Source organism: Falco punctatus (assembly GCF_963210335.1).
Source record: "Falco punctatus genome assembly, chromosome: 7".
NCBI classification, from domain to species: domain Eukaryota; kingdom Metazoa; phylum Chordata; class Aves; order Falconiformes; family Falconidae; genus Falco; species Falco punctatus.
Genome location: NC_137587.1, coordinates 55,783,992 through 55,804,484, shown reverse-complemented (window position 1 = coordinate 55,804,484; position 20,493 = coordinate 55,783,992). Strand labels below are relative to the sequence as shown.

The 20,493-nt window shown below is 36.0% G+C and overlaps 1 protein-coding gene across 3 annotated transcripts in view; it reads left to right on the top strand.

Annotated features, from left to right (window-relative positions):
- UNC13C (unc-13 homolog C) overlaps window positions 1-20,493 on the top strand; it is a 257,718-nt gene that overhangs the window by 32,954 nt on the left and 204,271 nt on the right. For all 3 annotated transcript variants that reach the window (XM_080396569.1, XM_080396568.1, XM_080396566.1), the window contains one exon: window positions 13,931-13,997. In XM_080396569.1, coding sequence (XP_080252695.1) covers window positions 13,931-13,997 — 67 coding nt within the window. The remainder of the gene's footprint in view (window positions 1-13,930; window positions 13,998-20,493) is intronic.

The window sequence follows — 20,493 nt, the reverse complement described above, 5'->3', positions numbered from 1 at the left end:
ATTGTGGAAAGCTGTGAGGAACATCTTATAGTATGTTTCATACAAGTGCATATTCTATCTAAGTGGTTAAGCTGCTCCATCAACACAATACTGTACTTTCAGACATACTGTACTTACAGGGATCTGTGGTGTTTTGTTTTCTTTTTTCTTATGTGTGGGGTGGAGGGGGGCCTCCAAGGAACAGTTTTCAGGCAGGGACTCTGGTAGAATTCAGTTTGGCTAAACATGGGTGTCCACTGCCATTTGAAATTTCCCTGTAACTTCTTCAGGATATAACTCCCAGATTCAAAACAATATTACATACTTAAATCTCCTATTCCTCCTCAAACCCTTTCTTGATTAGGAAAATGTCTAGATAAAACAATTAGAACTAATTGAGCTACATCAAATTATTTTCAAGATAATGACTGAGCCTGGATGCAGAAATCATAGCTGATATATGTGAATCTTCACAGTACATAGAAAGAGAAAATTAGTTTATCATGATATCTTCTAGTTTGCATTAATAGCACAATATACCCATCTTTAAGATGAAAAGAAACAGTATTTTTTTAATTTCTATAGTATCTAGTGTGATAGAATATCTGGGATCTGCACACTGCTTAATATGAATGTTTTTACAATATGTGGTTATTTCCTACAGCACAAATGGCTGGTTTTGAGTCTCTGTTTTAAATGCAAATAAAAAATATTGAGTAAACAGTTATGTTAATGGATAGGTAGTTTTCCTTAGCTATAGAAAAAGTATATAAAGAACAACTAGCAGATTTTTTTAACTAAACAGAGATGTTAAGACCTAATATTAGCAAAAACTGTTGTACTTCTCAGCTGAAAATCGTCTGCTTTAGATTGGCATTCTTTCTCTAAGCCGGTATTGTAGTATGAGATGCTCATCGGTGCATTTTCTGAAAGCACAATCTAGTTGAAGGTAACCTAAGAGTAGAAAAACCTAAGAAGAAACATCTGATCTTCAGAATAGTTCAGAAGAGAGTATGAATCTTGATAAGTGGCTGCTGTAACTATATCTTCTTTGTTTTTTTTTTTCTAAAAGAGCTGGGTTTGGGGTTTTTTTTGCTAGATAACAGTTTAACTCCTGTGAGACTTCTGTGTTCCAAAGGCAAGGTAAAATGGCCGTGTAAATAAAACACCTGCCAACTGAGTGACTTCCCTGAATATGAACTGTTTTCATATGTTGAAGAACATTCCTCTAAGCTCTTTGACTGCTTGGGCAGCTGCTTTCTACTTGATTTATAGAAAGCAGTGTGGGTAGGAAGGTATTCTGCTTTATGTAATATTTGCTTTAAGTTTATAGATCGGCTATTTAAAACTGTAAATAAATGATGTTATTGATTTATTTTATCATAGTAAGGCAGATCTTTTCAATAAGAGAAAGTTGTTGTAATAGTGGCTTACAGCCTTATGTAAAATTAAGCCCTTTTGAATATCACTGTAGCACTGAGAGTTCATTCCATTTTCTCTCAGGCTTAATTCTCAACTGACACTCAAGCTAACGTGCTCATTGATGATCTTTCCTGCTCTGCTGCCCTTTCCAAGTTCAGTTCCATTCTCTAGCTTTTCTCAAATGTGTTTTTCCTTCAGATCTTCTGTGGCCTAGAACTATTGCTCTTGATGGAGCAAAAGTAATTCTTTCAAAATCTACTTTAACAAAAAAGCCAAAAGACTTCTTCAGAATTCTAAAGAATGTTGCAGTATGTCTCCACAGCAGGAAAAGTATAGATGTATAGACAAAGTTTACAATTAGAGCTGGAGAATACTAAGTCCCATAAATATTGAATTTGAAGATTAAAAGATTTTTATGGGTTTTGTTATATGCCTCTACTTTGTCAACTTTACAATTGTTACCAGCTTTATTCTTAGATGTTCAAAAATTTTGAGTGAAAAAATGTGGAAAAGGAGATAAATTAACAGTTAGAAGTATGCAGTGAAAATATTCTACTTGAAAGACATTGAGGAAAAAGAACATTGAGAGAATTGAGACAAAAAACATGTAGGAATTTGACAATTCTGTCAGGAAAAACAATTATGTGTAAAACTGTTAAGAGTAGCGGGGAACAAAACACATTTACTTTGGCAGGGCAAAATTGCAGTTTAGAACAAATGATGGTGAGCTAATATGACATGTTGATGTACATTTTCATTCCTAGAACTATCCCAAGTAGATTTTGGTAGGTTATTTCTGTTCGGTTTTAAAGTCAAATGCTTTAATTCACATCATGAAGTTCTTAGTAGGATCTGTTTAAAACTTTGCTGTAAAATTAACTAGTGCACAGCTACAAATCTGATCTTCATGGCACACTGAAAGCAAATATCTTCATACTCAACTGAGTTTTTATGAATATGGCATGCAGAATTAAGGCCTTAGGTAAGTGAAGATGAGGCAGTGCAGCCAGCTGCTCCCCGAGGGGTGGGCAGTCAGGCAGGATAACACAGCATGCAGGGCAGTGGCCTCACCAGCCAGTGCCCCAGCCCACTACCCCTAGGCGAGCCTGGGAATAGCAGCGAGGGTCAAACAGTCTTGCAGATGACTAGACAAGTTTGTGGTGATGAAAGAGGTTCAAGGTCAGACTGCTGAGTCAGGTCTTACAGGTCAGGATCAGGTTTAGTGATGGCAACCCGGGTAAGACCCAACACAGTGATCACCAGGCAGGTCAGTAACAGTGAAGCAGGGTCAAGTTCAAGCCAGGCAGTCAGTCTAGGAGTGAGGGTCTGGACCCATGGGTACACAGGCAGTGCTGCACGTGAGCTAGAGACCGTCACTCCTTTAAGGTAACCTCAGGCAGCGGCTGGAGCGCCAAGGCTGAACCTCAGTGGAGCTGTGGGGCTCATGGATGCCCTGCAGAGGCCCCAGGCAGGGCTGGTCTTACCGCGTCTGTTGGTGCACTCAGGGCCCTGATAGAGAGGCAGGCAATATTGATTGAAAATTACTGCTGTGCATTTTTTTTAAATTGTTGAGATGTTGATGATAAATGGAACTGATAAAACTGAATTTTTCTTTTAATGGTCCTGTCCAAATTATTTCACATTAAAAGAAAATGTAATTAGAGAGCTTTATATATCTATAGATATATATAGCTATATATATCTATGTTATGTCTCTGTAAAGACAGGCATTCTGTGGCAGAATTAGAAGGAATTAGAACTGTTCAGTGGCTCTGCTTGGGGTGCTCTGAATAACTTGTAGAAATTAGATTTTTGTATTTGGGGTTTAATACAGCACAATTTTTAAATATACACATTCTGCAGGTCATACCTTGTTTTTGAACATGACCTTATGCTTCAATCTAGGAATGAGATAATCATGGACAATCTTCCAGTAGGAGAGGAAAAGAGGTATAATGTCTGGTTCTGGCACAAAAGATACAGCCAAGTTTGTGGTACATATAAAATAAGCCTCCAAAACGTAACTATAAAATACTTCATGTATTAAACTAAAATATAAAAATCTTTTCCACATGGCAGAGATTATTACTAATTTCTTTCAGTATCTATCCCTATCAGTCTATATCCTGTTTTGTTCCTCCCAGTAATCTGATGTTATAACTTTGTTTTCTTTAAATCTTTTCACAAATGTCTGTTTTGCTTATGGCTATCAGAAGTGTTCTGGTGATTGTTTTGCATCCTGTTGTGACCTGATACTGAGCTTTAATTGACTTCATTATTAATATTCATGGTCTTGTATTGTTGTTATGGTGACAACCTTTCATAATAGTTGACAAATCGTTCTGACTTCCCCTGAGATTCTGTGTAATAACATTATTCACAATGAATTCTTTAGGTGTGAATGGAATAAGAAGGGCTTTTGGGTTTTTTTGTGTGTCCTAGATTAAGGCCTATGCCTTCTTATGCATTTCTGTTCTCATGTAACTGTATTAACACTTTACTGTTATGCAGTTATTTCATCTTTCGTTCCCCAAAAGTTTACATCGTATATAGGTTAATAGACTTTGCTTAGACCTTACTTGCAGAAGTAGTAATTTATTTAAGTAGCCTTGTCAGCTTCTGGGAAGTAGTTTATCTGATTAATACTTACAGCTGTGTGTAGAAGATGTATATTCAACCTCTGTGCAAATATTCCCTTGAAACTACTAGAAAAGCTGTTCATTTATGGAAAAGCTAAAATGGTCAAGTTGGGTATCGATACTTGTGCAAGGAAAATCCCTTTGTCTGTATGACTAGGTCTCAAAAAAAAAAGGAAAATGCAGCCATTTCAGGTAGAGGCACAAGAATGCTACAGAAAGCGCTATACAACAGAGGAGAAAAGAGAGCTCCCTTGGGAAGAGGACCAAGTGTTTATGAGAAGTTTCATTAGGCTCCTAGTGCTGTGCCATATTTCATCTTTAAGCTGGTTCCCTGAAAGATACCAACACATTCACATGCAGGGTAAACTTCATGAGAATTAATTTATAACATTTGCGTAGCAATTACTTGGTTACAAACTCATGTCTTGAATTTTGTTTAGTTTGCAATGAAAGCAGTAAGCTGCTGCTTATAAATTCATATTACTATTTTTTTCCTCATTTCATTAACTGATTACCTATTTGTATGGATTTTTCAAATGCAATTTCAAGTATTGATGTGGATTTTCAATGCAGACATTTCTAGCATATTGTCCATGGACTAGCAATCATTGATATATGACTAAACAAGTTCACTGAATGAATTGTCCTCCTGAGCTCAGTTACTTTTAGTTACTATGCAGTAGATTCATTTGTAGTCCCAAACTGTAAAATCATCTCCCTTGGAAACACTTTCATTTCTGACGTGAATATCAAGATTCGAGGTTCGAAAAGCCATATATGCCAATGGTGTGGAGAGAGAGCAGGCAGCTTTTTTCCTTCATGGTGCAGCAATTGCTGAAAGTCAGGGAAAACACTGATCACGTAAGTGCAGATGCTGCAGGTACAGATTAAGTTTGGACTAAAACCCAACTGCTTTTTGCAGTGCAAGAGTCTGTTTAAAGATGACTTCAATATGGGCAGATTAGATCTAATTTACAGCAGGTAAGTACACATGCTTTCATATAAGATTTTCCATTATAAAATATTCTTTAAGGTAAAGAAGTCTGTGTGGAGCACTGGAGTTTCTTCTGTTATTTCTCTTCCTTACTGGCTGCAAATCAAGCTGGCTAGAAGGAGAAAATAGGAACAGCGTTAGTTACCTAAAGCAAATCTGGTTCTGGATTTTGCTGCAGTAGGTAAGAATTATAGTAGGACACTAGCTAAGCGTTCAGCGTCCTGGTACAGGTGGAGTGCAAGGACATTTCCTGTTCTTTAAATCATTTGAGAGCTTCTGAAGAACAGATTCTTCCAAAAATTGTTCTTATTTTCTTAACTATTACATATTAATTATTATGTCCTACTATTATTATATCTTTTCATTAACTAAAACAATAAGCCAAAAATCTTACAGCTATTCAACCTGCTGGAATTATCAGTAGTTATGTACTTCTATGCTTCACTTAATTTAGAAGTAGAGATGGATTGAATCCATGTAAGGATCTATTTGAGGTACGTGATAAATTTGTAGTACTCATACAGTTTCATGCATGAGGCCAGGTTCAGGCAATAATCATGGTACAGCATCTTCTGTGAAACTTCTCTTACAAATAATGAGTTTCACACTGTCTTTGACATGAAAGATACTGGATGTTTTGGATATTTTTCCTAAGATTGATATAGAAATGGAGAGAGAGAGATCTGGATGTGGAAGTTTGATGTAACACGCTCTGTAGGTCCATCCTAATTCTAAAAGTCACTTTTTTTTTTTATTGCATGCATATACAATCAAAAACTTTATAGTACTGATTTTGATTTGTTTGAAAAACTTTGAAAGATTAGGCATTGTTTATGAATACAGAGACTTGATAACATGCAAGAAAGATTGAGTTTATCTGAATAAAGAAAAATGTCTTTCCAAATTCTACCCACATTATTATTTTTTGAGTTGGACATTTTAGAAGAAAACAATGGTTTTAATGATACCATGTTGAAATAGGTGAGAAACAGATGACTAAAAAAATGCTGCTTAGTGACAAACCTAGCAAACCTGGGCAAAATCTGGAGTAATCCATAAAATTTCTGTAAGTGTTAAATATTGTTTTATTTCTGGGAACAGTCCAAGATGACACTGACAGATTCAGGATTGATTAGAAGCTGGCACTTCACTGGGCAGCAGAACGGTGTCATGCTTGTGTCTTACACCAACATGTACTTCTTTGTGTCACCTGGTTTCTGTGATAGCCTTTGGTCTTGACAGTCAGTTTCTGCCCTAACTGTATGTTCTTTTGTTCTGATAAATATCTTGCACTTGGGAAACAATTAATGTAGCTGTTGCAGCACTGAAGAGACAGTGTATCTGGAGAGGACTTCTTAGGTAGCAAGACTGCCTTGTAGTATCCTTGTATCCACCAGAAAAGCCTGGAGGTTAATTTGTAAGACCTTGAGTTGCTGTCTTGGCACACTTTAAAAAAAAAAAAAAAGAATCTGTCTTCAACGATACCGTTCTGTAGCAATATAGGGAAAAATACGAGCTATTACTTACTGGCACGATACTAAGTATACTAAGACCAAAATCACAAGCTGTGGTTTGTACCGATGAGAATGACAGCTTTCAGTCCAGTTCACATCTTTGAGTGGCAAGAGTTGGAATTTAAATATTTTAGGCATGGATTACTGTACATCTGTTTTCACACGCTCTAGCACCAGGCCTTCAACTGCAGTGGTTCTTCAGAACAGGTTTAATGTAATTGCATAAGTTCCTTCAGCATAATGAAAAGAAAGTGCCACTTAGTCTTGCAAACCAAGCCCTTTGAGAAAAGTGCACATTAATATTTGAGAAAAGTAGTTCATCAAATAATAAGAAAATTTCCAAATGATGCCAAAAGGCATCTACATCATTTGGAGTGACGTAAAAGAAACAAAAATCTATGCACTTGATAAGTTTATTCCTAAATAATTTTGTGGTTGTCTCAGGAGTATAATAAAATGTCACATTCCTTTGGCTGTCACTGTAAACCTTGTCTAAGTGTTTGTTCTCAATATGAATTGAAGTTTCTATACAAAACATCTTGCCTTTTTGTGTATATTAGCTTTTGCACTGATGGAGTTCTAACTGTTGAGATTCACAAACAGATCTTTCAGCATTTTGCTGTCAGAGTGAAATAGAATTCCTCTATCATACTGTAGAGCTGTGCCTCAGAGTGTTTAGTTTCTCACAATATGCAAACGGCAGTATAAATTAAGGTGTTTCACAGAGGATCTAACAGTATGTCTTGAATGACAACTGGTTTTATGTCTCTCTGCTTATTTTTGCATTAGAAAAAAAAAGTACTCAAAGATGATGAAAGAAACTTCATAATCCACAACCCCTCAGCTATAGAACACTTTCAGAATTTGTTCTTCCCTATTCCTCTATTGATTCAAATTTAATCCTTCTAAATTGCCATTTCCCAACAAAATGTTTGATTTTACCTCTCTGCTTCTTCTGTCAGTGCAGTTTCAAATTATGTTCACAAAGAGAATTTATCTGATTTCATTTTAGTTTGACCTTTTATTTGGGCTGCTTTCCTGTTCATATATGGAAACTATCTTTAATCTTGAGCTCATGTGATTTGTCCAGCTCAATTAATTAAAGCTGTATTAGAGTGAGATTTTGCCTCCTTTCACATCAGTGACAAAACTTGTAGTTCACCTAGAGATCAGTCAATCCTCTGAAATGCTTAGAGCACTAAATTCAGGTCTAGTGTCCATGGGTACATCACAGGATGCCTCAAAGCCTGTGCAAGAGGTTTGAATGCTACTATGATGGGTCTTACTTAAAAGAAGGCAGAAAAGCATATATATAATTAATTATAATAAACTATAATTGTTATTAATTATAATTATGGTAGCAAAATTCAGGACAAGCACAACTTACATGCTAAATTCATAGTGTACCAAATTAAGGACTTTGACAAATACAGAGATTTAAGCAGTTATTGTCTCCCTTTCCCAGTACCCATTCTCAACAACACAGATTAGTTTACTATTTACCTGATATGAAACAAAAGTTTGTAAGTCAGAATACTAAAATAACCTAATTTGAAAATAATTGTTAAAGCAAGCCCTGACTTCCTGAATCAGGTTTAACAGCAGCAACCCATAAATGTATAGTCTGAAGGATGAAAACACACTAGGGAGAGACAGGTACTTCCCTTGCAACAAGTAGTTAATTATGCCCAGGAAGAGGAGGGGTAACCAGGCTGCAGTCATTGATGGGTTATCTTTAACAGCTGTGCAGGTAATGGACTTGATTCAGGTTACTTCTAAAAAACAAGCAGGAATAGACATCTTCTTTCAGGAAAATATCAAGATCAGTATCAATACAAATTATACCTATGGAAACCTTGAAAAAAGTGGAGGAAATATTCATACTTTGGAAAAATATGAGTTCTGCTGTGGGGATAAATGCATGCCTTGAAACTTCATTCATTTTCTCTAGAGGTGAGTCAAAAGGTGTATGTCTTATATAAGACTTACTTTCTTAATGATTAGGTAATTAACCAGAAAAAGAATTAGGGAAATAAAAATGGCTAAGAACTTAACTAAAGCATATGTAAGCTTATTCTAGCTTCTGTTCATGTGTTAATAAACATTTGTATCTGAATAGTTAGAAGATGGATGTTATTGCTGTACTGTGTATTTTAGGCAGGTGATCTCAAAGAAATCAGAAAATATTATTTCATTACTGTAGATAATGTTGCTCTCAAAATACAAGCGAAGATAAAATCAAATATTTTGTCCCAAATAAAGACTCACAATTTTAGTTTTAAAACAGAAAAAAACCACCAAGAACTCAGAACTGCAAACTATTTCAAGTGAAACTCAGCAGCAATATAACTGATATAAACATATGATTGAAGATGACCATATAGCTACTGAAATTTATGATTGTAGACCATAAGAAAGCAAATTCAAAAGGAGAAAGTATAGTTAAATTGAAAACTAAAATTTTACTGTAGAGATTAGTAACTGGTTGCTGACCTATTGTTCTCTGCCTGTGTTTGAAAACTAAATTTTTAAATGCAACTTGAGCATCTATAAATAGGAACCTGTGTAGGGATATAGATTTAATGCTACAAAAAAAGTATCTTGGAGCAAAGCTTGCCTTCTGTTGTCACTAAGACACACAAAAATATCTCTATGAAGTAGTTGAGTAATGCTAAGTTATGTGAATATATGCAAGGCTTAAAGGAGTAAGCCTTACTGTGTTATAGCTAACTGTGGGAAGTCTGGCTTGCTTAATTCTCCTTTGCAATTTTATCAAGTTGTGATTATAGCCAAGATGGACATGTACTGCTTACAGTTCTTCCTAAACTTTACTAAACTGCTACTTACTCCTTTTTAATGTTGTACTGATTCTTCTATCTGTACTGTGTAATCAAGAACGATGAAATTAGTTAAAATGGAATTATAGCTTTATAGTACAATAATCCTTAATGGGATGCCATTTTTAGAGTTCCATATCCTAGATATACTTTCCAATAAGAACGGTGTTCCCTTCTGAGTGCATGAGTCGACTTGAAAGCTACTGATGCAGATTGTTGTCAGCTGGAAGCTCTTTCAGTGCAGTCAGCTTCAGATCATCTGGCAGGTGCTATAACAAGGACAAGCTTTTGTAGCCCAGGTGTATGTAATATTGCTAATGTCACTTTGGCTTGATATGCAAGACTGTGGTAGCAGCTTCTACATCTAGGGCCTCACTGCACACAAAGATATTCCTAAAGAACTTGGGCTGCTGCAGTATAAATGAGTAACAGATATGTAAATCCTCCCTCAGAAGTTTCAAGTATCTTATGAACGTATCATATACTTCCAATGCACGTTAAATTGTGCATGTTTCAGAAGTTACTTTTTTTGGTATTCTAGAGAACAGAAGCTGTTAATTACTCTTTCTTATCCTTCTTAACTACAAAAGAATGCAGAATAAAACTAGAAATCACCATCAGCATCCTTATCCCATATTCTTACAAGAATGCCTATTATCACAACTTCCTGAAAAGCGTATTTGAAGAAAGCAAAACAACACAGTTGTGTGGCAGTATACCACCCAAGTACAACTCACGCTTAAAACAATCTGTAACAGAAAGATTAAGCAAAGATGTTAGTTCCAGCATGACTTGTTGCTAGTGGGGAGTGGGAACTGCTGATTTAAAAAGTCATAATACGTCATAATAGAGTGTAGTTATTTCCATTTTTCTTCCATAGTTTATTTTCAGTTATATTCAAAGCTGACAAAATCGACATTAATGATGAATGGTTAGGAATCAATGCAGATGTTCAGGACTGCCTATTGCAAACAAACATTCAGAAGATATCATTGTTTGTGTGTATATGGCCACACTTCAACTGCTTTACACCAAATTCTGTAGCGAGATTTAATTTTACAAGAAATGCAAATCATCATTGAAATACTAGACCAATTTTAATGTATTTGGGCAGCATAATTGAGAGGAAAACATCTATTAAGTAAAAGTGTCAGTGTAACTTCTGTTTTCTATTAAAAATCCTTGGGTTTTGATAAACCAGACTGAACAGCCCTTACATTTATCCAGCCTGTGCATTCCGTTGCGCATAACTGTCTTCTGTTGGTAAATTGACTGCAACAAGGTTAATTATTTTGGTCCTTATGGCTAAGAGATGTGGAGGCCTACCAAGTTTGATGCACAATGCGTCAAAGTTTTGACCCAGGCTTCTCGCTTAGCTTGACATATCCAAATATTGCTGGTCTTCTCATTATGAGACTTCTCTTCCAGTTTTCCCCTTCTGATTGTTCTTGTGTTGTGAACTGCGCTGGTTCAGAGACCACAGCTGGGCACTATGTTGTAGAAACTGTCAATCAGTGTGATTTTCAGGCACTCTTAAGGCATTTGCCTGGTTTCCAAACTTTTTTGTTGTCTGCCACAGTGAATTAATGGTCTTCTAATTATCAGCTATGATTCCCATTATCTTCTGATTTAATGCTTGTGTCCTAATCTGCTGGTTCTGCTCTGTTCTTGGTTTCAAAAAATTATAGTGATGTGTTTGTCTTCAACAAAACACATTCCTCAGGCGCTGTTCAGTTAGCAGTACAGATCGCTCCCAGTAGTATCTGCTGGTCTTTGCTACTCAGAATTCCTGTAAACTGCAAGTCATCTGGAGGCTTCAGTCAGTATTGAGAAACTGTTGTCTGCCAGGGGACCAAGTAATTTTGATAGATCTGAATAGAAATTTAATAATCATTTGTTGACTAAACTGGACCTATCACTGTGTCAGCAGGAAGCGAACAGGTAAAGAAGCTGCTCCTACTGTGCCTGTCTGTGCGAGTGGTTATGTAGCACGAGGAGAAATGTATTGAACTGCCTTGTCTGCACTGCTCAGCAGTCTGATCACAGAATTATGACTTTCTAAAAGTCTCCCAAACCAGTTAAATATTTTTTGTCTGCCTCAAAACTTAAGAATTCCCTCGACCCTATTTACTTTCAGTTAAGGCAGAGAGAGCTGTTTTTCTCTGTTCCTTCTCAATCAATGTTGACAACCAGCTCTCTGTCTGACCTTGAGGTTAATTGCCCTCAGAATTCCTAAGGTTAATTATTAACTAGTATTTCCAGTCTAGTTAACAGCTGCAGGATAGGTTGGGCTAATTACTAGTATCACTTGGCTGATTTACCTTACAATACAAAAAAGTGAATAATGTCAAAAGGAAAAAGGCTAAACCTGCAAATATTCAGCCTCGGAGACAAGGGCAGGGGAAGACAATCCTTTTCATACTTAGTTTGCATCATGTGCACTCAGCTGTGCCTATCAGAGAGAACATTTTTCTCCTCAGATAAAAAAGCATGATTCCAAAAGTCCAAGATAATTAGACAGTAATGTGTGAACCCAGGGATATCACTGAGGTATAATATAAATATACTGCAACTTTACTTAATAGACGGGATGCCACTGTCTTCTATAGATTGTACCTATAGAATTTTACTGTGTATTTTGATATTGTTACTTAACTGTTATTGTACAAGGCAGTATTTTTTTAATTAGATTCTTGCAAGAGTGGTAGAGGCTATACTAAGTAGTAATAGGTAATTAATTTTAACCTGTCCTTAACAGCCATGAACTGAACTGGCATTTTTCAGCTTGAACCAACATTCTTCACAGGTGTGGTGAAATCGCTGAATAATGAAACCTCGTTATAATGGGCCTGTGTAACTGTACAGCTTCTGCATGGGGGCAACAGATTGCATAACATACTCTTATTTCAAAGATTTTTTAGAGTTCTGTTAATGGTGTTTATGTGATCAAATGTAAGTTTTGTTGTGGTGGCTTTTTTTTTTTTTTGGGGGGGGGGGGCGCGCATGTTGTTTTGGAATGTTGTGGGTTTTTTGCCTTCCCTTGTAGAGCTTTATTCCAAGCCTTGAGAGGAATAAATGGTTCCAAGATGTCTTGATGTCTTCTTAGTAACACACTTAGTGCAGCTTGCAAAGACTTGGTGACAGTGCTAGTTCTGTGTCTGAAAAGGATATGCCTTTACTGAAGGAATTCAAAGGGGTTTTTTTTTCCTCTCTTGGTGGTTTGAGTGTTTTTTGTTGTTGCTGTTTTCTTTTCTTGCCATTCAGTGTCAAAGACCTTGTAATCCTGATTTATGAACCACTATAACTGGGAAACATATTCCTTTACCAATACTTTTTTATAGTGTGTTAATAATATATGGAACAGAAATCATGTCTTTTCAAGCCAGTATACTCTTCAAATTAATGGAACCCCCTGTAATCCAAAGGGGATACTGCGAGTCTGTCTTCTCTGCTTGAATATAGCTTGATTGCTTCAGAATGCCTGAATAGGTGGGAATTGTTTCAGAACTGCAGTTTAATATTTTTGTTACAGCAGAGCAAATCAGCATATGGAGATACTGCAATGTGTTTCACTGTAGTTACTGTCTAGTGCCTGCTTATTTTTTCCTGTATACTAAACCAAGCATATGTATGCTGTGTTCTAACTTTACAGCCAAATCACCGTCAGGTCTGGGCACTCTTCACTGTAAACATTGTTTTGTTTTATCAGCTAACAGCCCAAGTAGAGTGTGGCGGGGCAGTTTGAAATTAATAGGGAGAAGATGGAAGAGAAATGTGTTTCTTTACCCTTATCTTCAATTGTAATGAAAATAAGACAAAACAGTAGTTATAAAAACTTAAGTATTTTCAGTTTGTTATATTTTATTTTAACATTCAAACCCTAGGCAAGAAACAAAGCTGTTTGAAATAGGAATATCAGGTTTTATGAGATTTTTACTTTTATTTACCTTCTGGAGAAAGTGAACTGGAGTTGAAAATAGATGTCAATAATGGAAAAATACATTAGAAGATTATCTTAAACCTGGTCATCCCCTGCAACAAATATTGATCTAGCTCATGGTGTCAAGTCATTCATCAGACATGAATAAAATAAATGTTCCATATTAAATAATATGGCTAAATAGATCATAATGAAGTGTTTTCCTCCATTATTTTGCATAGTTTGTTTGGATTTAATACTGACAAAGCAAAGGCACTTGTGAATCCACGTGCTGAAACAGTACTTACTGAACAGCCTGTCATATAGAGTAGGAGGATGAGTGTGTGACTTTGGATCAGCTCTTTTCTACTAAGTGTAAAGTTACTGTTACACTAATTACCAGGATAAGTTTTCTTGATTTTATGTAAAGAATAGCCTCCACAGAGCTAATTTTTCCAGTATGTAGAGGATACTATATACAGAGGAAATACAGAACAAATGGATGATGGTTCTAGCTGGCTTTGATCTGCTTGTCCATAGACTTATCTAAGGTCTTTTAGTATTTCTTTTTTTCCCCATACTTTGCTGTTCTAAGTACTTTTTTTTTTCTGTCCCCACTTCTCCAGGAGAAATAAAGATCAAGCTGATGAAAGTAATTTCGCAAAAGCAAGATGGGCCAGGGCTATTCAGAAGGTAAGAGCTGCTCTTAAAACTACTGATGTGTTTCTATAATTTAAAGAATTTTCTCAGATGGAAGGGGCATTTAGTGTAAGGTTTCTAGTTCCTGTAAACCGCCATTCAGTTACAGTGGGATCTAAGGGTGTGACTGAGTTTCTGACAGCAGAGACAATTCCTTCCATTGGTCATTAAATCTGTGTGGTTCCCTGGCCTCGGAGTATTTTTTTTCTTCTGAAACAGAAAGAGGATGAGATTCTGAAACTTTCTTTAGAGGCATGGGAAATGATTATAGTTTGGCCATCTTATCTGTGTTGCATATTAATCCAGAAACCATAACTTCAGCATCTGTTTCTGAAAAATTTTTAATATTGAGAAACATCAGTACTTCAATAATATTTAATATAAATGGGTTTTTAAACATTGTTTTGATATTTTTTCCTAGAAATATCTTGTAAGTTCTACTGATGATACCACTGCCTAAGCAGACATTTTTTTATTAGATGTGATAATTAAGGGAAATTATCCTGATCACTTGCTTTGTTTATGTGGTCAGCATAGGTACCAAGTATTTTCTTTTTCACTGTTGCTCCGAAACTGTACAAACTATGGCCTCACATGAGCAGCTGGGAATTCAGACATAATCAGGTTTTGCCAAGTAGTACTATCTCTTATGTCAGTTCCATGCCACTCCTGGTTAATGAAAGGGAACTAATAATCCAACTCTTAAAATCCCATTTTTTGCACTGAACTGTTTGATGTTAGCTGCTGGTAAGGTTTGGTGTGGCAGGCGAGCACAGCAGGGTGGTCTCTCCACATGGCTCTTTCTTGCAGTGCAGTTACAGCTCTACATGGAACAAAGTTGTTCTCCCTGTGCTGGCAGCCTCAGTCAGTATTAGTCTCTCTGAAAGGGCTGTATGCAGCAGGAAGGTTGTAGACCTAGAGGAACTGAATCCATTTGCTGTAAGTCGGGCATTAGTGCCTTAAGTAAATGTTTCTTAATTTTCCATGAAAAGGAAAAGAGACCAGTGAATATCACTGGTCAAAGCAGGAAGAAGTCATGTGCCTAAGCTGAGGTAGTCAGCAATCCAAGAGAATGTACACTAGAGATACTCCCAGAACTCTACATGAGGCAACACCTGTATTTAAAAAAAAATATTCTATGTTTCTGGGGGTAAAAAAGTGTTAAAAGTAGCAATATATAATTATCTGTTGTCATTAACTAAATGGGCTTTTTTTAAGGTGTGGTGTTGGGTGGGGTTTTTGTGTTTTCTTGGGTTTTTTTTTTTGCTTTTCTGTAATTCCTTTTAAATACATCAATTGTTTTAAAGCAACCAAGCCTTTTTGAAGCAATGCTTATGAAGCAGCTGTCTCCACTTTCCAGTATTTTAAGTGGTAATTATTTCACACAGCTTTTTGGGATTGGTGTTTTGAAAGAAGTTTGAGATAAGTTGTATGAGACTTTGGATCTTAACTCCCCAAGGTCTAGTAAATAATTTGTGGATTAAAATCTGCTCCTGTTCAGCGTTCACACAGTCTGTTGTACAGGAGGAAACTAGCTTATACTGGGGAGTAGTGTCTTGAATTCGAAAGTAAAAATACAGAAAAAGAATGCCATCAGTTGCCTTCCAGCCTTGACACTACTGCAAATTTACTGCTGATAACTTCTGAGAAACACAGAAGTTTTGTCTTTAGTGTGTACAATGCCCTACCAAAAAACTTAAAGGTCACGGATTTACCTTCCTGTTTCACTTGTGTGTAGGCTTTTTGGAAAATACTGCTTGTTCTTGAGTGCCGTGCTGTCCAGTGCCACTTTATGCTTTTACAGCAAAGCCAAACCTGTTTACTGGTAAATACTAATCAAACCCCGTCTGAGATGCAGCTTCATCAGTTCCTTTGAGCTATTTTTTTCCTGCTTTTTTGGGAATCAATTCAGTTTTCTTTTTTACTGAGTTCTGTTGCCTTTGTGATAATTCATAGACTGAGCCTGTGGGAAAAAGATCTGTTTATACTGGGGTCTTGTGGGAAGAGTGTTTTTCTGATTCACATGATCTCAGTTTCTGCATCCTACTTTATCACTGGTTTGATTTTTTTTTTTAATTTTATTTTTTTGGAAGCTGAATGTTAGCTCATTAGAGGAAGTAGGCAGGACAAGTCCTGGCCTAACTGTCATCAAAATGCCAAAGAATCCAGGTTTTTTTGTAGACAGAGACTACTGTAGTCTTAAGATGCTTTTACAGAATCTCTCTGTGAACAGTCATCCTTTTGTCTAATTGTCTAGTCAGTGGGATAAATTTATTTCCAAGTTTAAAAGCAAATAAATAATGTGATGTGGTCAGTAACTTCATGATTTGATGAATCAGCTGCATTTCGTTCATATTTTGAAAGAAGTTTTGAATAAAGGAATGTTAATATGCTTCTTCCTACTACCATTCTTCAAAGTAGTTTTGAGTTTGACAGTTAGAAGATGGTTAAGTAAACAAGTTAGCATGCATGAGCGGGAATCTTGGGTTGTCACTGTGCCATTGAACTGTTTTTTGTAGCAAAGTAGTCAGATTAACTGACCGCACTGAAATAAGGAAAAATTACTCAGCAGTTAATCTAGTATTACGTTGGGGCTGAAAGATGGTGATGAAGTTATTGTAAGTCTTTTAAAGAGTTTGAATATCAGGTGGATGGGAGATGTAATCAAATATCTCATGTGCAAGTCTTTCTGAAAAGAAGTGGAAAATTTCTATAAATATTTAAAAGGTCATTTAAATCCTGAATTACTGTTTCATTGTAAGCTTGTTAAATTTTGGTCTTCATATGCTTCTAATTTGGGACATTGGAGACTATGAAAACCCAGCTCTTGAACAGCTGAGTTGTCTTGCAAGGAGACATGTAGATATTAGAGGGGAGAAACTTTAATCTAAAAAGTATTTAAATCGTTCTGATGCTGTTTAACTGAACATTATATTAGGAATTTCCCATGGTAATAGAAATAGTCATACAGGGAAATGGACACCTTTTGTGTTCTCAGTTGGGTGGCTTACGTTCTTACCATGACGCCTGCACCAAGCATATGCCTAATGCTGAAGGCAAGTCAGAGCTTAGATCTAAACCTTGTCTTAATAAGCGGCCTTTTTTTAGTGAAAATTAGATGTGTTTGTAATGCAAAGTTACATGCTAGCATTTTATTCAACCAAGCTTCTGTTTTTTCTGGGCCTGTGCACACATTAAGAGATCTTGCACAAAGCAAAATAAAATGTTTGGCCTGATCGCTTGTTATATCAGATTAGTAGTTTGCTTTAACATTAAGAGTTTATTTAACTTCATTTTAACCTACAAATTGAGTAAGATTTTTCTCCTGATAAAGTTATTGTGCCTGAAATATGCTTATGATCTTAGTGCTTTATGCTTCAGTGGCTTAGTTTTTGTGTTGCCTTGGTCTTTTGGCTTTTCTTCCTGAAGATAAACTGATTTTCAGAAACATACTAGTAACATCTCATCGTTGATTTAGTACAATTGATGTGACATTAAATGCTATTCTTTGCTTAGAAAATCTGAGAGGCATGGAAGATGAATCTCTGCCAATGCCTAATCACAATAAGCTTTACTCTTGGAATTGGCTAAAAAAGTACCATCGACAAAAAGAACAAGCAGCACAAGAAGATCAGGAAACTAAACATTCCTGATGTATTTTACAGAAGATGTAATATTCATAGAGCCTCATAACAGAGGCAAACGAACAGATAAAGCAAAATAAGTATTTTTCCACAGAAAGTAATCCCTGTGTGTAGGTATTTATGCTGTAAGATCTTGCTTCCACAAGAAGGGAACTGTTACTATCCTTAACAAACTGGAAAAAGAAATCATGACCTTTAGTAAGCACAAGGAAGGCTTTTAAGCATTAGAGCAGGGTGTAGGTAGCGTATCCATCACTGGAGGCCTTTAGAGAACAGAGAAGTAACAGTATTTTTTTTTTTTGTATTTTTTAACTATTCTTGGAGGCTTAGGAACGTAGGTTTAGCTTGGAACAGAGATGAGTGTGTGTGTGTGTAGTTTTCTCAAGTGGATGATCTTTAAAATAGACAATAACAAAATACCTCCCATGAAGTAGTAGTGGAGCACTATTGCTTCAAGTATTTCTTCACAGCTGAAACAAACCTGAATTCTTACTGTACTAGAAAATATACAGGTGGCTTAAGTTCCAGTAAGAATATTTGGAGTGCATGCTTTTGATCCTAACCTATGGAAATAAGAAATTGAATTAGGCAGTTCTGATCAAAGGTGAGATTACATCCAGTGGTTCACCAGAGGCATTGTATGACTAGACAGGGAAAGTGCCAAACTGTGTTGTTGGAGAATGTATCTTTCTCTATGATAAATTGCCTCGGTGTCTCTGAAATAACAATAGTTAGACCTTGTTGCAATCATATAGGATATAGCAATACTAAGATAAAACTATTGGGGAAATCCCTCCCATGTTTGGGAGGGGAGAGGAGTTAATCATTTGAGGGAAAACTGTAAATCAGAAATGAATAGCTTTTAAAAAGACAGTGCAGGACTAGATAGGGTTCTTTAATTGCTGGTCTGCTTATTGATTAAAAAAACAAAAATCCAAACCAGAATTCTCTTACAGTAATCCAATCCTAGTATCTGTGTTTCAGTTTCATGTTCACTGTGCTGCTAGAAACAGTAACAGGTGGAGGGTTTTTTTGTTTGCCTTAGCTCTTTAACAGATTTGAAATGAGTGCTATGAAGTACTGGCAATAATTATAAAAAGATGCATTTAGAGGTTTGGGGGTTTTTTGTTTGTTTGTTTTTTTAACACAGTGGTAGCCTTGAGTACTATCAAATGGATTTTCCCCTTTCCTCTCTCCCACGCCGGTTTTGTACATCACTTCGATTATATCTTTAGCTACTAATCCTATGTGTGGTAGAGACTGTTTTGCTTGACTTACTTGAATAAATAATTGTCACTTCTCTGAGATGGATGTGCTTTTTTATAAAATACAGAGCATAGTAATTGATTCCTAAGGCTAACAATAAGCAGGAGACTACCCATGTGAGTTACCCCTTGTATCATTCCACAGCTGTGCTGAGTATTGGAAAAAAAACCGTGACAAAATAGTGGCGCTATATTGACTGGTCTTATAACTTGGAGTTCAACAGTGATAGTGACACAGATTTGCCTAGGCAAATCTTCCCTGTTTGCTTTATTTCTTAGTTTGCAAAATGAGTATAGCACATCTGTATATAGTTTATGCCATTAAATTAAATATTGGTATGTGTTACAATATTTAAAAAAAAGATTATATAGAATTAACTCTTCACTGTGTATTGTTCTTATGCTGTTCTTTGTGATTCATGGTTAACTATATGGTGGATGCAGTGGTGATGCTCAGTGTGAGAACACTTATTAACAGAGAGAAGTTAATCAGTAGCTGAGTTCTGTCAGCACTATTGATTTACTGTCTTATTGAGAAAAAAGCCATGATAGACTAATAGTAAAGCAGGAATTACACAGTGACATCAATAGGAGTTTAGGAGTGGGTAACCAGAAATCATTCTTTGTTTGGGAGCTATGGGGCTCTGAGATTAATGCAAAGCTTCCCTTTAAAAGATTTCAATAGGCCCAAAGAAATTGCTATTTTTTTAAAAGCCATCTTTCATTTGAACAATTTCTTGAAGGCCGCATTCCAGGTAATATTTTGTATGCAAATGTGTCTTGAAGTGGGAATAAACAGGTATGTCCTTTCCATGAAGTGTTAATAATAGATATTTTGTATCCTGATGCAATTCAAAAGTAATGAGTGTTCAAGTGACAAGCAGCATATTGATTGGGCTAAATGGCTGTCAGCAAACAAGCTTCTTAAAGTTTTGTGAGTTTATTTCAAGGATGACATATTTAAAAAGTGACAAACTGACAATTTGAAAACAAAGAGATGTTGAAGTTCACTTTCTTTTCAATTAAGTGAATTTAGTATCAGTGTAAGTTTGTCAATTTTAAGATATTTTGACAATGTTTTAAAATATCAATTGATGTTATGAGGAAGCTCAAAATTCCTGAGGAGTTAAGACTTTCTGGGATGTCTTTTCTTTATGAATCGCTTATTTTTTGTTGTTATTATATGAAGAAAGACATTGGTTGGTTATATCAAGCAGTTCTTCTACTGTGGTACAAGTGATCTTGACTACCTTGTGTCTGAACTGTTGGAGTTTACATGAAGATGGTAAAAAGGTCACTGTGGGGAGATTGGACTAACAGTTCTAAGATCACTTCATAGTTGACCCTGCAGCTTTCAAAAAGTGGAATTTAGGAAGTTTACTTTGACAAAACTGATAAAGGCAGAAGTTCAAGAGTGTATCTCACTTGTGTTGTGGCCATTGAACACGCAACAAGGAGTACAATGCTTGCAAATAGCATCAATTTTTTCCTCAAAGAGAAAATGTGAGATTGATTTCATCTTCGTTTATGGCTTCAAAAATCATGCAATGACTTCATCCTGATTGCAGCCTAGAATACATG